Genomic DNA, 18,458 nt, shown 5'->3' on the forward strand with positions numbered 1-18,458 from the left:
TGTGATGGGATGATAAATCACCACTGTTTGAATACAGTCTCTTCACCACTGCTTGTAATTCCACCAATGGATTAGAAAGGGCTGCACTGAGGTCATGGAGGAAATGGCTGGAAATGCATCTCTGTGTTGTGGCTCTATTTTAAAACGCTCTTATTTTCAGATGAGGGAGTGGAAAGGAAGGCGACACAGGCAGGGACTCCTACATACATGGAGTGAGGAAGGGATCAAGTTTACATTCTGCTCACAGAGATAAAAGGCTTGATCTTGAAAGATGCTGAGCATTTTGCCCCCAATCCAGCAAACAGCACATGCTTCACTTCACAGGGACTACTGGTGCTTAAAGTAAAAACATGTGCTTAACGCTTTGATGGATCAAGGGTCAAGGTGCTCAGCAAACTGATAAATTGAGGCCACAGTGACTAGATGGTGGAGTGAGACAGCTGAAAAGCCCTTACTGACAGCATACATTCTCCAGCAACCTCTACAAAGCTACAGGCAATTGGCCATATGGCCAGTATCAGTCAGAGCTACTTCAACAAATTGAGTGATGATATTTAAAAATTTTCTACAATTAGTCTTAAGGAGAGTTCTCAACAAAAAGCAAGCGAGTGACACTATAAAGGGGTTCCTATTGCTTCACTTGGCTGTTTCTACATTCCCTGTCACGCAGTATTTTTAGGTTTTATTTCCAGCTCACTATTCGTAGGTTTTAATTATTATTTTTGGGGTCTGTTTTTTTCTTAAAACATTGGCATAGCTTTGCCAAGTGATTGAGTATCCTACAGAAGAATAGCATGCAACACTTTTCACATAACTTCGCTGAGACATGATGGTTGGTTTGTTTTGTTTCTGTTTCCTAACTTCATGATGTAATGTAATCCACCTGGGTTAATCCTACAACATATGTATTCTGTAGCAAATTCTATGGCACACTGTGGCAGCAGAGTGGAAATTCTGTGGCAACTTAATTCAAATTAAAAAAATTAAGGTTTTCAATAAAATGAAAAAAAAAATTATTAGTTCAGTTTATGCTCTCCTTGCAGTTCCAGTTTTGAATTTGCAAAATATTTTAGTACTGACAATATGTAACTACAACATAAAATTTGCTAGGGAGAAATGTGTACAGACGACTTGAGAAGAGGAAGAAAATTTGCAACTGTGGGACATCACTTGGATATCGCTGCTATATAATCAGCAGTGAAGTTTTAAAACTTATTAGGTTTCAAAGCTAAAACCATTAAGATTAAACAGAACAATATACAGCTTCCACACATTTTCAGGCTGCCTACAGTCTCAGGACAGCAAAGCTGCACCTTTTTATAGATTCATAGTGTCTAAGGCCAGAAGGGACACTTAGATCATCTACTTGACCTCCTCTATATCACAGGCCATTAAATTTCATCCATCCAGTTATTCTGAACCCTATAACCCTAAAGTACAGCTTGTGCTTGGATAAACACATAGCTTCCAGAAAGACATCAGTCTTCATCTGAAGGCATCAAGAAAGACAATCCTTGGTAGTTTGTTCCAAAGGTTAATCACCCCCACATATAAAAATCTGTGCCTTATTTTTAATTTGTATTTGTCTGGCTTCAGCTTCCAACAATAGGTTCTTGTTATGCCTTTCTCCACTAGATTAAAGAGCCTGTTAGAGGTGGTCTTACCGCCCCATGACCATAAAGGAACTTATATACTGATTAAGTCACCTCAATCTTCTTTTCGATAAACTCAACAGATAGAGAGTTCTTTGAGGACTAAAGAAAATGCCTTAAAGTGAGACACGCAAATTATTTAAATGTGAATAAAGTAGAAGAGAGAAACTTTTTACTGCAATCATAAGGGTTAGAAACTTTTAAAAAAAACTGGAAAAAAAAAAAAGGAGAATTTACTGCACAATCACTGTACAAAAATCTTATGACCAGAGAATACACAAGACCCTGGTAATTGCTAGCGAAGCATTATCCAGGGAGAAAGATATTAACATCTCCTTTTCATTACTATCAGTTTTCTTATATTTTTATTGGCAATGGTTGAGTGTAATACTTTATCTTTCAGATTCTAATCATGTTGCAGTTTCCCAGATTAGAAATAATCATTGCAAGTTTTGGGAAGGAAAACAATAGGTGTAGACTGGGTCTTTAGCAGACTTGGTTGGGAAAAAAATGATTTGCAAAAAAATTCAAAATTGCAAATTCATTTTCATTCTGCAGGTTTCAAAAGGAAGTCATTTTTCTTTTATTCAAAACAATTCGGGTTTAAAAATTTCTCTCATTTCTTTTGTTCCCCCTCCTGTTTCTTCCCTCCACACCACTCAATCAGTCTCACTTCCCCTCCCCTCTATAACAAAACAGGGCATGGAAGGTAAGGAAGAGGGGAAAAGATAAGGGGGGAGGAAAACTGATAAGCCAAAAGAGAAAAACCTAAATATTTATTCAATTTAATTGAAAAACAGAAAAATTAGAAGTTGCAAAAAAAATTTTTTTCTTCAAAACGAGAAAAGGACTTTATGAAAAATGGTCAAAATTTCAGCCAGCTGCAGTCTTCTCTCCAAGCAAGAGAGATACAAATTATAAGAACAAAAAAAACACCATATATGGCAGCTTCCTTTTCAAGCACTACTCAGTTGTTCTGAGTGTTTCAATAAAGACCAAGTAAAATACAAATGGAAAGCCAGTGTATATCATCTTGTGCCTGTGTGAAGGAAGTAGGTTAATAACTTGGAGGGAAGCTATTTTCCAAGTTATCTACTTCCAAATATAACAGAGATAGAGCAAGATAATGAACAGAATGTTTTGCTGCATTAAGATAAACTGCATGTCCTAAATAACAAGGGGCCATTAATGTTGCTTCAACCATGGGCGGCGAGTAATGGAGGCTTGAGGAGCCTAAGCCTCTGTCAACTTCATGCCGCTTGGGGAGGGAGGGGGCAGTGGCATGTGCCCATGGGGCCTGTGTCCAAGGGCACTGGCCAATTTGGCACCCCTGGAAACATCTCCCCCTGCACAGCCCTGTAGCTGGAGGAGTTCCAGCTTCCTGCTGTGGCCCCATCTCGGAGCCATGGCGGTGGGGGCGGAAAGGAGCGAGTGGGGGTGGAAAGGGGCAGGGGGAGGGGCTCCGCTGCAGTCCTGGCCAGTGCCGAGCTCTCAGTTCTCCACCCACCCACCCCCGTCCGCCCTGGACAAGTGGGGGCTGAGAGCAGCGAGCAGGGCACTAGCCTCCCCAAGGGGAAGCTTCACCCGCCACCCATGGCTTCAATGGTAAAATACAGGATTTTAAAAAAAAATTGTGTATTTACAGCTCAACTAACAGCAAGTTTAGTGCAACTTGGTTTCATGGATTTTTTTTCCCCCATAGAGTCATAAGTTTAATGAAATTCTGCTAGTTTAGGCATTAACCTAACAATTAACAGATGGTTTAGCAATTGTTCCACCTTCCATTTAGCTGCGATGCTGGGAGTAACACTGCAGATTGGGATCTGGAAAGAAATATACTGGAAATGATTCTTCCCCTCCCCCCCACGATTACAATTTTATGCACTCTATGTAAAAAACAGCCCTGAGAAACATCAGCACGTTTTCCACAGACACTATCTATGGAATACCCACCACAACTTAAAATTTAACCCCACTTTGCCATTCAGTTTAATTCACACTTGGTCATAACTATTTACATAAGTATTTTATAGATATTCAAAACCTCAGATTCATCCATTCTTCTTCTTTCATTTAGCTCCTTCCATATCAGTTGTTTTAAATCTTCATGAGAATCCAACCAGCTCCCACAAAATTTTTTGTGAGGTTAAATTTTAAAAGGACTTAATGCTAACAAAAAAAAAAACCCCTAATGTTATTTCTTTATACAATACGAAAACTTTTGTCGGGCTACAGGTATCCTTGCAATATTTAAATAGACAATACAACAAGAACAACTTCCAAGTAACTCAGCACTCTTAACAATAAAGTACATCTGTTACACCCAATAACTACAACAAAGATACTCCACAGGGGAAAAAATTAGTTCCACAACTCTCTCCAAATGCCTAAACAAACTGGTGGGCTTTGTACTGTGCCAACAAAGGTCAAGACATTCTGCTTATTCCTACCATGGAGGGAAATGAATGCCTAAGTAACGGGGTCTTCTCTCATGGAGAATGTGTTGCCAGCAGCTCCCTCTCTCAAAACAGCACCAGACTCTCCGTTGAATGCAACCTGGCAGTACAGTATAGGGAGATAGATGGTCTCTCAAGCAAGCCGTTCAGGACTTTACATGTCAACCCCAAAACTTTAAGATACACATAAAAGCCAGTAAGAAGTTGATGCAGTTCCCAAAGTTCTCACCTCCAAATGAAATACTCTTAAAATAAATCACCTGCTGCATTCTTCACCATCGAGTCTCAGGTAGGTCATATTACAGTAGGCTAATCTCCAACATCTAAATGTTAGTATTTTGCCACATACAGTGCAAATTCTCAACTATCCAAATTAAGAAAAAAAAATAGACAAGAGTGATCTTATATCGTACACCCAACACATAGTTTGTGCTTTTACAAAAGTCTAACAATAATGGCACACAGGATGAAGTTATCTGCTGTACGCAGATTGCAAACTTTATGAGCAGCACTTTTGACATGTTATGGTTTCCACAGCATATAGTCATGTTATATATCTTTTTTTCCCCAGAACTGTAAAGAATACTATAAGTTTCTAAATATAACCACATTAAAAGATTACTTACCTGCATTAACTATAGCGTCAACCTCAAGCAATGTAATGTCACCTCTGTAAAGAGAAACCTTCTCACTCAGACTTTTCTTCACCTGCAAAGCTTCCTTAGTGTTTTCATCTGCAAACCAAGAAAAAGTTATGAATGATCAGAATATGAACAATTGTAACATCTTGCATTAGAAATTTAAAACACGGAGACAAGATTCAATAAAGGATTCCTATTACACTACCATTGTCAGCTTAACATAATATCTAATTATTATCTGTGCGCCCACCCCCTGCAGCTGGAGCCACTCTTGTGTGCCCCCACCCTGCAGCCTTGGCAGGGGCTGGAGCTGGGACTGTACCTCCCCCTCCCCCCGTGGCGGTGGGGCTGGGACTGGGACTGTCAGCCCCCTCCCCACACCTATGGGGATCCAGGTGTCATTCCTCCCCCTCCTGCCCTCTCTCCCCTCATTATTTTTTAGTAAAAGTCACGACAGGTCAATTTGTGTTTATTGCCTGGGACCTGTCAGTGACTTTTACTAAAAATAACTGTGACAAAAGCTTAACCTTAACTATGTGACAGGTTTCAGAGTAGCAGCCACGTTAGTCTGTATCCGCAAAAATAAAAGGAGGACTTGTGGCACTAAATTCGTTAGTCTAAGGTGCCACAAGTCCTCCTTTTCTTAACTATGTGGTTATTCTTAAGAAAAGGAGTAGTTATGACAATTTTCAGTTTTACCCCTAGAGGGCACTGATAGCCCAAAAAGGGACACAAGCACTTGATAACTACTGTAGCAGTTCCGAAACATAAATTACTGTAAATTTTTGCTTAAAAATAAAGCCCCTTAAATGCCAACAAATTAATCAATTTGTAAGCACCTAAAGGATAATAGGGTTATACAGAATAGCCAGAATGAATTTGTCAAAAAAAAAAAAAAAAAAATCAAGCCAAACCAACCTAATTTCTTTCCCAAATGACATTCTCATAAGCAACCTAGGGAAAGATGATGATTACCGAGAAGTGGGTGCATAATTGGTTGAAAAATCATACTTCGATAGTTATTAATGGTTCGCTGTCAAACTGGGAGAGTGTTTCTAGTAGGGTCCCTCAGGGTTTCTCCTGGATCCCATACTAATCAATATTTTCATTAATGACTTAGATAATGGAGTGGAGAGTATGCTTATGAAATCTGCAGATGACAGCAAGCTGTGAGGAGTTGAAAGCACTTAGAAAACAGGATTAGAATTCAAAATGACCTTAACAATTGGAGAATTGGTCTGCAATCCAAAAAAAAAAAAAGAATTCAATAGAGAGAAATGCAAAGTACTACAGTTAGGAAGGGGGGGAAATCAAATGCACAACTACAAAATGGGTAATAACTGGCTAGGTGGTAGTGCTGCTATTAATAGTCTTGGGATTATAGTTGATCACAAAATGGATTAGGAGTCAACCATGTAGTTGAGAAAAAGGCTAATGTCATTCTGAGGTATATTAACAGGAGTGTCATAAGAAAGACATTGGAGGTAATTGTTTCACTCTATTCAGCAGTGGTGAGGCGTCCGCTGGAGTACTAGGTTCAATTCTGGATGGCGACATAATGGAGAGTCAAAAACAATGTAAGGTTTAGAAAACCTGACCCATGAGGAAAGATTAAAAATGCTGGGGCTACTTAGTTTTGTCACACACACACACACGACGACTAAGCAGGGACCTGATAAGTTTTTAATATGTTAAGGGCTGTTGTAAAGGGGATGGTGATCAATTGTTCCTGTCCACTGAAAGTAGGACAAGTAGTAAAATGGGCTTAATCTGTGACAAGGGAGAGTTAGGTTAGCTATTACAGAAAAACCTTGTAACTATAAAGGTAAATCAAGTTTTGGAATAGGCTTCCAAGGGAAGTTGCGGAATCCACATCACTGGATGGCTGAGGTAGGACCAAGTAAACCTAAACACAGTGGCTGGACTTGACCTCTCCTACGTTTTTATGATTCCATGTCGGAACACAGAAAAAACTCTGTAAGTAAACATTTTTAGAATTAGTTTTCATGTGTGTCTATTTGGTTACTGCCATGGCACAAAAAGCAACAAATCTCTCACACACACACACACACACACGGGAAGTGGGGCGGGAGAATGAGGGGAATCTTAATTGCAGCATTAGTTACTGAAGCTACTCTTAACTACGAGAACAGCTGCATGAACTCCAGCCTTTAGGGAAGAAGCAAACAAGGATAAAAAACGATAGAAAAAGAAAACCTAAGAAAAACCTAAACAGGCCCATCGTAATTTATATGAATGATTTGCAAGGGTCACACAATTAGCCCAAACACCCCAAACACATAGAACCCCATAATTACGTCAGGGCTGTAACCAGTGCGGGGCAAGCGGACCAGCAGCCCAGGGTACAAAACAGGGGGGGCTGAAAAATGGAGCAGTGTGGGGAGCGGCACATGGAATCACGTGTCCCCACCCCCCAGATTTCTGCCTTCCATTTAGCACAGAGGTTTTCAAAACTGTGGCGACGTGCCTCACAGTTTGAAAGCCATTGCCTCCTGCCAGGAACCAGCAGATCAGAAGCTGGTGGAAGCCACATGGCATGCTCAGGTCCCTAGCTTTCTGCACTGTGGGAGCTGGGGTGCTGGCTGGCAGCCCTCCTTGCCCTGTTTCCCAAGCCGGACTGCCTCTGCATGGCCAGGTGCTCCCCAGGCAGAGTGGGTGGCACAGCTCTGAGCCATGTCCCAATGCACTCTTGCCAGCTGGCACTGGGTTCCTTCGGGGGAGAGGCAACATGTCCTGGAGCCAGCCCTTATCCATAGAGCCCAAGGGGTGAGCTCCAGGGGGCGGTGCCAGCCATCGCCAAGCTCTTTCAAAGGAATGGCAAGAGCACGTCAGGGGCACAACTCGGAGCTGTGTCATTTGCCCTGCCTGTGGAGTGCTCAGCCCAGCTCAGGGAGCAGGACAGGGAGGGCTGCCAGGCAGCCACCACCCTGGCTCCAACACTGCCAAGACCCAAGGGCCTGAGCAGACCAGGTGGCTCCCACCAGGTTCTGATCCACGAGCTCTTGGCAGGAGGTGACAGTTTTCAAAATTGTGGGGCACACCCTTACAGTTTGAAAACCTCCTGTGCAAATGGAAGACAGAAATGGGGGGGGGGTAAGAGCGGGGAGAGAAACGTTACCCCATGTGCCCTCCCACACGTCACCTCTGGGGCGTGCAAATATGCTTGCTCACCCAGGTGCTAGAACGCCCAGCTACAGCTCTGCATTACATACAGAGCTGATGATGGGCAACCATCATGAATAAATCTAAAACTGTAGGTAGCAATCAGATACAGTCCAAATGGTCTAAATCACTGAGGGCAAGAGACTATACACACTTATGATTTAAACATTTTTTGTCAACTTAGAGTAGGAGGAGGGAAACTCATTGTGCCTTCTGATTATACATGTTGCAGCTCATCTCAGTTTTAGAGTATAAAAGGCAGATGTTAGATCTGTCCATAATTTATCAGTACAGACTGTCATGTTTTAACCCAGTAAACCAAACATATGTTCATTCCTGTACTGTGGGAGTCTGCGTCATAAGTACAGTACTAAGATGACATTTTTAGAGTAATTTTGCTGGCGTATTATAGTTGTCACCCCTCTCTAGGCTTGGACTCAAGCCCACATCAAGTCAAGTCAAGTGAAACTGAACTGTCAAACTGACAACCTCAATGAAATGAAATCCTTCATTACAAAAAGAAACGCTGAAGGGAAGATTTAGTGAGAGTAATGAGAGAAATATGTAAGATTATGGCACACTTTCCTTCCAACCACTTTGAGCTCTTTACCAATCCTTACAATACTTAGTTTCGCTCTGATTTGTGCTTGAAGAGTTGATATTTCTTCTACCATGCAGGTGGCCAAAAAATATAATCTCATTAACTCTGCTTTAGACCATGAGCTTCAGTCTGAAGACAAAAGCAACTCTTTGCTTATTCAAGCTTGGGAGAACTACCACCTACAGCCATCAACATTTGTAAGAACAAAGATCAGAATTTGTTGACATCAACAATCCAAAACTCGGACAAGCACTTAGGGGATGGATGGTGCTGGTATTTGTTCAAGAGCCATACATCCAGCCATTATCTAAATCCATTTTTCACTGCACATAGCTATCTCCCTTCCAAATGTTCATCCCGAAGACCCTGGATCACAATCTCCACTTTTGATCAATGACTGTTGGATTCTCCTGTCACTTCGGTGGATGAGCATTCAGCTAGCATGGACATGAGTTCTGGGTTTGTTTCTATGGATTCTCACGTGGGAAGCAAGTCCGATCCTGGATTTGCAAATGTGACTGCATATATCTTTCAAGTGTAATCATCGCTGGGGAAAAGGTTTGAGGCACTGGCCTTACGATATGCTCTCTTCTCCTGCATAGACCTCACATACCTCTCCTTAAAAGTGGGCATGGCCTCATGGCACGGACCTCTCCATCTGCATCTGTCCAGTGCATCAAGTTCCCAGGTTCTAAGGTCTATCCTGAATTCTCAGAGGTTGGCCTTCAAGGTATCTAAAGACATGTCGACCTTAAAATGCATTCCTGTGCTCAGCTGACTGTATAGCACTGCTTTCAGTATATACGTCCGACCCAGCAAAGTTGAGCGCTGATGAGCATGCTCTCGATGCCAGGGATTTGCCACCTCCCAAAGACTTCAGTGTTGGAGATCCTGTCCTGCCACTTGATGTTACATATCGATCTTAGGCAGCGAAGCCGGAAGCTCTCTAGCTGCTTGATGGGATGTTGGTAGAGTATCCATGTCTCACAGTCACAGAGGAGTGAGGTGAGAACAACAACACAACAGATTTTTATCTTAATTCTGTGGCAGACTCCACACTTCCTCCAGAGCTTGTGCCGGGTACTGAACGATCTCATCATATACCCTGGCATTGCTGGAAAGTATGCCACCCAGGCAGCAGAATTTCCTGACCGAGCTGAGGGTGTGTTGTCAGTTGGGATCATGCTGCTCGTGACACTGGTGGTCTGGTGCTGGTACATGACCTCCGTCTTTTTTCAGGCTGGTTGTGAAACTGAAGCATTTTGACTGCCAATGGAGCAGCATTGCCCCACTAGGTTTACTTGTTCTCCTGAGGATAACTGCTTCTGGCTCTTTAAAGGAAAGCAGCTGGGATGGAATTCCACCCCCGTTAGCTAACACGGGTGGTTGCTTTATGATTCAGCATTGTGAGGAACTGTATTAGGTGACAGTTTGAGGCAGTTGGGGCTGGGTTGAGATCTACGAGATGATTCAGAAAAGCTCTGACTCATCTAAAGCAGCGACATACTCCTTTGAAATCTTCTCTTTAAAGATACAGTCTTCACCAAGCCAAGAATATGTCTAGTGGGAACAGCAAGCGACAGAGTTAGAACTCTTGCATGCTATTGGTTTCTTAATGTTTTCAATATACAAAATGATCATTCATCTTTGGTTCTCAAAGTGCTTTATGAAAGTGAGAGTGTGCAGTATAGCATATTCAGAAAACAAAGTATCTAACAAGCTATTTTGAGCATGTCCCAAAGGCAAATTTTTGAAAATTCTATACTTCTTCCAAACCTGAACCACCAGATGGAAATCACCCAGCCCATTCAGGCACCTGGCTCTCCATGCTGTGGGAGCCAAGGTGCTGTCTGGCTGTGGGGCAGCCCTCCCTGCCCCCCAAGCTGGGTTACCCCTGCACAATCCAAGGTATGCCCTGTCACACTATTGCCTTTCCCCTAAAGGAGCCAGTGCCAGTTGTGATGCTCCCTGGAGCTGGCTCCTGTGCACAGAGCCCACCTGCCATGAGATGCTCCCCAAGGCTCTTGCAGCTCTGCTGCTGGCAGCTGGGCTCTGTCAGGCATCGCCTGCTGGTGCCTTCGAGGGAGGGGCAAGAGCACGTCAGGGGCACAGCTTCAAGCTGTGCTCCCCACCCTGCCTGGGGACCTGGCTGTACAGAGGAGGCTCGGCTCAGGGCAGGGAGAGCCAGTAAGCCAGCACCCGAGTTCCCAGAGCAGAGAGCCAGAGGCCTGAGCGGGCTGGGCAGGTTCCTCCAGCTTCTGATCCACTGACTCTTAACAGGAGGCGATGGTTTTCAAACCGTGAGGCACGTCGCCACAGTTTGAAAACCTCTGTGCTAAATGGAAGGCAGCAATCTGGGGGGGTACGTGACCCCATGTATCTCTCTCACACATGCACACACACACACACCCCACTTCTATAGGGCACAAATGCGCTTACTCGGCCCTAGGCATGGCTCTCTCAGTCATATGATTTAGTTGGGGATTGGTCCTGCTTTGAGCAGCGGGTTGGAGTAGATGACCTCCTGAGGTCCCTTCCAACCCTGACATTCTATGATAAACAACCAAAAAAAGCTGAGACAACCTATAGGTGTTGCTACTGCGCCACCTTTTACACTGAACTATTTGTACACAAAAGTGTATTCAGTAGTAATGCATTTAAGACAACTAGAAGATTACATAAATGTAATGCTACATACTTGTTCCCACACACTGGTACTGCACAGATCTGATTGTATAAATGCCACTTCCAGCAAAAGGGATACTGCGAAGTATGTCAATATGATGACATTTTTGCATAATTTAAGCCACCAACAGATTTAATTCATCTGTACGTTTGTCTCAAGGAACTGACTTTTGTTTTCAATTGCAGTTTTGTTCCTAGAGCTACTGTCACGTTGTCATCAGGACACTGTTCAATGTCTTACTTAAAACCCAAGAAAATCCACACAGAGGTATCCATAGGTTGAGGATCAGACTGACGATAACCTGAAATACTTAACTATTTTCCTATTATAAAGAAGAATGTTGTGCTTTCTTTTGCAAAGTAAGTTATAACCAGTTTCAGAGTAGCAGCCGTGTTAGTCTGTATCCGCAAAAAGAAAAGGAGGACTTGTGGCTTTCCACAGTATGCATCCAATGAAGTGAGCTGTAGCTCACGAAAGCTTATGCTCAAATAAATTGGTTAGTCTCTAAGGTGCCACAAGTACTCCTTTTCTTTTTAAGTTATAACCAGTACCCACTGGAGTTGGTTACTGATAACTGTCATATAACAAGGATATTAATTTAGGTGATTGATCTGTAGCAAGTGTAGTATCCCTCCTGCTCGCACGCTCCCTCTACCATTCTTTCCATTTTACCCCTCTTCCCCATCTCATGAGATTCCTTTTTCCTTCTATCTTCTGTCACTGTGGATTTCCCTCTCTCTCACCCTCAATGGGAGATTAATTTCTTCTTCAAACCACCTCAAGAGACACCAGGAGGGGGGTTGAACTGAAGCTGCTGTTTTCTCCATAAGGAGAGCTAAATGGTGGTGGAAATAAGCCACAGGATGTGACTACACTGCAGCTGGGAGGTATGATTCTCATTGCAGGTAAACCTACTGGCTAGCTCAGCTCAAGTGAGCATGCTAAAAACAGCAGCATAGACCTTGCTGCACTGGCAGCAGCTCAGGCTAGCCACCCACATCCAAGCCTGCCTCACCCCCTGGATCCAATGTCAGGTGGCTAGCCCTAGCCGCAATGTATGAACTGGAAATCACACCTCCCAGCTGTAGCGTAGACATATCTCCAGCTGCTGAGTCCATGGTGATCAAAGACATTAACTGCAACCAAAACTAACTTCCTTACTCTAGCTATTCAGGACAAATAGGAGTATTAAGGACTATCTTGCTTGCAATGGGACTGTTGGGAAGTAGGATTTAAACCTCTGTTTTCACACTGATACACTCCAGTGGGAGTTTGTACACATGTGCAATGCCAGCAAAAAAGCTCAACTGCCCAAAACATAGCTGTGTAATTTAGTTCTTTCTAAATGTTAACTGAGTTGTCATAGCGCAAACACCCAAATTAGTTAACCGGGTTTAAAAAAACCCCACCATACAATCTCAATCACTTGATTCTCGATCACGCAATCTCCAAACTAGGCATTTTTACAGTGGATAGCTTGTCTAAAAATCTGATGTGAGCAGTGTGAAATGAAGAATCTGGAAAACACCCTCTCTTCCCGGATGACAGTTAATTTACAGGGTTAGGGAAATAACTGACTTTAGACACAGAAGCTGCACAAAAAGATAAAGCGAAAACCTGGATAGTTATATGGAAACAAGCAGCTTAGGGAGAGTGGAGTTTCTGAAATTATATAGCCAAGTAACTCTCTAATGTTTATGACTGTATCATAAATATAAAGGGAAGGTAAACACCTTTAAATACCTCCTGGCCAGATGAAAAACCCTTTCACCTGTAAAGGGTTAAGAAGCTAAATAAGATAACCTCGCTGGCACCTGACCGAAATGACCAATGAGGAGACAAGATACTTTCAAAGCTGGAGTGGGGGGAAACAAAGGGTTCTCTCTGTCTGTGTGTTGCTTTTATCGGGACCAGAGCAGAAATGCAGGTCAGAACTCCTGTAAAGAGTTAATAAGCAATCTAGTTAGATATGCATTAGATTCTGTTTTGTTTAAATGGCTGATAAAATAGGTTGTGCTGAATGGAATGTATATTCCTGTTTTTGTGTCTTTTTGTAACTTAAGGTTTTGCCTAGAGGGATTCTCTATGTTTTGAATCTGATTACCCTGCAAGGTATTTACCATCCTGATTTTACAGAGGTGATTCTTTTACTTTTTCTTTAATTAAAATTCTTCTTCTAAGAACCTGATTGCTTTTTCATTGATCTTAAGATCCCAGGGTTTGGGTCTGTGTTCACCTATGCAAATTGGTGAGGATTTTTATCAAGCCTTCCCCAGGAAAGGGGGTGTAGGGCTTGGGGGGGATATTTTGGGGGAAAGACGTTTCCAAGTGGGCTCTTTCCCTGTTATTTTTGTTAGGCGCTTGGTGATGGCAGCAATAAGGTCAAGGGACAAAAGGTAAAATAGTTTGTACCTTGGAGAAGTTTTAACTGAAGCTGGTAAAAATAAGCTTAGGGAGGTTTTCATGCAGGTTTTCATGCACATCTGTACCCTAGAGTTCAGAGTAGGGAAGGAACCTTGACAGACTGGTTTCTAGTAATCTTACCTCTTAAAATATTATGTAGCTATACATCACAAAAGTTGCTATGTGTTCTAATGTTATTGTTAGTTATTTACATTATTGTAGCACCTAGAAGCCCTAGCCATGGACCAGGACCCTATGGTGCTAGGCACTGTATAAACACAGAACAGAAGACAGTCCATGCCCCAAAGAGCTTACAGTCTATGCGTAAGACACCAGACAAGAGATGGAGACAGACAGTGGAGTATAAGGAAATAGTGAGAATACTGATTAGCATGGTTGCCAGTCGTCTCAATACTCCAGCCGCCTAGCCATTATCAAGTTTTTTGTAAGCATCGTGGCAAAGAAGAGTTTTAAGGAGAGATCTGGGGAACAGTGAAGTGAGATTGTTGATATTTATGAGGAGTTCCTCCCACAGGCAAGAGGCAGCACAGGAGAAAGCACAATGATGCTTGTTGGAAAATTAGCAAGTAGGTGATGCGTGTGGCATTATGGGACAATTGGAGGCATGAGCTGACTTTTCGATAACAAATGAGAGAAGATAGGGAAGGTGGGATATGCTCTGCACAGCCTTGAAAGTGAAGACGAGCAACTTATATTTGAAGATAAGGAGCGAGCCAAAAGAGAAGAGCAATATGGGCAGAGCAAGAACAAACAGATGTCCACTAGACTTTGTTTCGCTAAACAAACAGAAAATGGCACATATGACATTGGATTACTTACATGGATGTTCAGTTTGGAACCTGCAAGAACTTCTTCCTTCTCCCCCTCCTTTGCAAAACAACTACTGATTAGAGTGCACTAAAAGAGGTGTTCTCAATGTGTAAGCCTTTAACTCATCCCACTTCAGATTTTTGGGGGTGTTTTTAATTTTTACTGTATCCTGCTGCACTGAACATCTCTCAAAAAAAGGGAAAATCTTATTGAAGAAAATGCTGCAAGAAATTTTCGGGCAAGGCTATATCCAGAAAAGTGATCTAAATTCATTTTCATTCAATTCACCCATTTCAGATCACTAAAATTGAAACCATGTTTCTTCTAAATGTATTTCTCCAGCTTTACTGGGATGTCTATTGGAGAACAGTAGTCACATAGATCTCAAAACTGAGACTAAATACCTACATAGAAAGTATTTCACCACCATCACAGAAGCACTAACATTCTGCTCGCACATGAGATATGTAGGAATACAGTCTTCCCTGAGTAGAGATGAAAATACTTCAACAATTAATTTCAAGACAAGTTTTTTGCCAGCTACACAGCCCTCTCCTTAAATACATCAAGGCCAAATCAAACTGTTTACTAGAAAAGAAAGTACAAAATAGGCTGGGAACTTACAAAGGCAAATCAGTTCTAGAAATAAGTTTACATGCATCTGTCACATTTATAAAGCTATTATAAATACTAATATTAGTCTTGTTAATATATTTGCACACAGACATTAAGTCAAATTTTATCAAGACCAATAGTATATACTCTTGCTGTTCCTATACAAAGTATATATTTCAAGATCTCCAACTCCTCCTTGACTTCTTTATGCAATTCTACTGCCTTTTATTTAGGCAAAAATTTAAAAACCTGTCTCACACCTTCCTGACGCTGGATCGATCACTGTTTATAAAAAACAATCATTTAACTCAAATCACATCCTGAAGCTACACATGCAATGGGCTTTGTTGCAAGCGTCCCATAATATAAGAGTCACTAACAACCCTGGATTTAAGAGAAGATACATACATATACACATCATGACCAGATCTGTGCATAGAGGATCCTCCATGAACAGAAAGCATGAAGAGGGTTTTTAACATCAGCCTTCTCCATGGTACTCCCTCCCCGGCCTTCTAGCCAGGGATTCCCAAACTGCAGAATGCACATCACAAGACATCTCTAGGGAGTATGCAGGAGAAATTGTGTAATGGGGGGTTTTATTTATTAAGTAGTTTATTTATCGCATTTCCATAATAGGGTACTCAGACAAAGCTTTAAAACTGTGGGAATTTGTTATATAAAATACAGTAGTTAATTTACTTCAAGATGTACCAATGAGAACAGATATACAGAGATGCTGATGTACAGAGCCCTCACCTCTGCTCACCATACAGCATGGATTCAGTTGCCCAGCAACTGTCCAGTCTAACTGAGCTCAGAACTTATTCACTTTTTCTTTTCTGGTTGCATACATAACATAACTATATCTGTACATAACAGTGACAGACAGATGGCTAAAAACAGGTAATGTTAACAACACACAAGGTATCAGTGATGAGAAGCGAAGTGATGAAGGTTTATCTTGCCAGTACCAGTGCGCTTTCTGAAATCGCTGGTCAGACAACATGCGGATCTCAGCCTGCGAAGCGAAACATTGATATAGATCCTGTTTTGTCCCTGGTATCAAAGAGACAAATATGACGAAAAGTACATCGAAATGGGATTTACTCAGACTGGAGACAGTGAATACCCTCAGCTGCAGTGTGTGTTATGTGGTGAAGCCCTGTCAAATAATCTAAAACCATCTCTTTCTACACAGACACTTGGAAGCAAATATAAAACACCACAAGGACAAACCACCAGAATTTTTCAAGCAGATGCAGGTGCAGCTAATGGCGAGCAAGAAAGTTTTGCACTCTGCTGCTGCTGACAGTATTAAGGCCCTGGAAGCATCAGACTTAGTGAGTTACAGAGCTGTGAAGTCAGGAAAACCTCACACCATAGCAGAGGAACAAATACTACCTGCAGCTAAAGACATGGTAAGTGCTATGCTTGGAAAGAAGGCCCCAAAATTAATGCAGTTAATACCATCATCGAACAGCGTCATATCAAATTTATGACATGTCCAATGATATCCTAACTCAAATAGCAAACTGTGTCACTAGCAGCCAGTACTTTACTCTGCAACTGGATGAATTCACAGATGTGAAAGGCTTTATCTTCTGGTGTATGTGTGGTACATTTACGCAGGTGCAATACAGGAAGACATTTTGCTTTGCAAGTCGCTGCCTACCAGAACAGCAGCTGAGGAGATTTTCCAGTTGCTTGACAGCTCCCTAGGTCAATAGGATATCATTTTGTCACGATGTATTGGCATCTGCACCAGTGGAGCAAAGCCCATGACTGATAGGCATAGTGGAGTTGTGACACGTAACCGAGCAGTCGTTCCCAATGGGAAGTGGGTGTATTGTAGTATACACAGGTATGCACTTGCTGCCAAAAGCATGCTTACCAACTTAAAGGAGGTGCTGGACAATGCTGTGAAAATGGTAAACTATTTAAAAGCTCAACCCTTGAATTCCAAAATCTTTTCAGCTCAATGTAATGACATAGAAAACGAGCATGTCAATCTGTTGCTCCACACAGAAGTTCAATGGCTGCCACAGGGCAAAGTCTTAGCACTTTTCTTTGAATTTCACTCAGAGGTCAAGGTATTCTTTACAGATCACCCATTCCCACTTGCTCACTGTCTGCATGACATGGCCTGGCTCTCATAGCTGGGCTACTTGTCAGATATATTCTCCCGCCTGAATGTGCTAACTCCAGGACTCCTAGGGTTGACTGCAACTATCTTTAATGTACAGGACAAAACTAAGCCAATGATTTTTTAAAAAGCTGAAATTGTGGGCTGAAATTTCTGGAGGAAAATACTGACATTTTCCCAAATATGCATGAATTCCTGACAATGAATGAACTACACTTGCAGAACAGGGTTAAAGGTGACATCAAGCAATATCTCACTGCACTGGCAAGACAATTACAGGAGTACTTTCCTTCAGTGGAGGATGTAAACAGATAGGTCTGCTACCCTTTCACAAACTTTTCTGAAGTACCCATGCCAAAAGACTTGTCAATAAAAGAACCAGAGAACCTCCTCGACATCTCAACTGATGGTGGACTCAAATCTGAGTTCCAACAAAAGCAGTTGGCTGAGTTTTGGATCCAAATGAGAACAGAATTCCCCAGACATCAGGCAGGGCTTCAAGGTTTTGATGCTGTTTGCTACAACTTATCACTCACTGGAATGAAATTGAAGTATCATCAGCGCTTGTGTGTGGAAAACGACTTACAACTCAAACTATCACCTATCACTCCAAACATTATATGCCTGTGCTCAAACAAAACTTCATTTGCCATATTAATGGTGAGTAGTACTATTAATCCACTATTTAAGTTGGTCAAAAGGAAATGTATATTAAAAACTAAAATGTAAAACGTATTAATTATTATAGACCCATATATTACGTTTATGTGTATACTAATTTGTACCTTTTGTATAATACTTGGGCATTAAAAAGGTTAAAGTGTAAAAACCTGTATTCTGGTAGGGGTACACGAGCAGCTGGTAGATCTGGAATGGGGGTATGCAATAAGAAAAAAGTTTGGAAACCTCTGCTCTAGACCCTATGGAGAGCATTCTGCAGGTCTAGGATTAGGAGCACTAGGGAAAAAGTGTGTGGGCCAAAGGTGAACATACCACACCACACATCGTTCCCCCCCAGCTTCACAGTGGTGCTTTCTCAAGAAAAGAAAGAAAAACAGACTGAACCTGTATGATCTTTCCCTCAGAGCAATCCTTGCCCCTTTCCACCACCACTAAGGCACCCACACCCACAGGGGAACTGTATGGTAGGAACTGGGGATAAGGGGGCTTGCAAGGTTCCTGAGCGGATGTGGAAATTCTCTCTGCAGATGGCCCTGCTCTCCTGTAGGTCATCCGAGAATAGG

At 42.1% G+C, this 18,458-nt stretch overlaps 1 protein-coding gene across 4 annotated transcripts in view; it reads right to left on the reverse strand.

Annotated features, from left to right (window-relative positions):
• The window catches only part of MACROD2 (mono-ADP ribosylhydrolase 2), a 1,526,954-nt gene that overhangs the window by 1,472,833 nt on the left and 35,663 nt on the right, over positions 1-18,458 (reverse strand). For all 4 annotated transcript variants that reach the window (XM_074949635.1, XM_074949637.1, XM_074949636.1 and 1 more), the window contains exon 3: positions 4,735-4,842. In XM_074949635.1, coding sequence (XP_074805736.1) covers positions 4,735-4,842 — 108 coding nt within the window. The remainder of the gene's footprint in view (positions 1-4,734; positions 4,843-18,458) is intronic.

This window comes from Natator depressus, chromosome 3, assembly GCF_965152275.1.
Source record: "Natator depressus isolate rNatDep1 chromosome 3, rNatDep2.hap1, whole genome shotgun sequence".
NCBI lineage: Eukaryota > Metazoa > Chordata > Testudines > Cheloniidae > Natator > Natator depressus.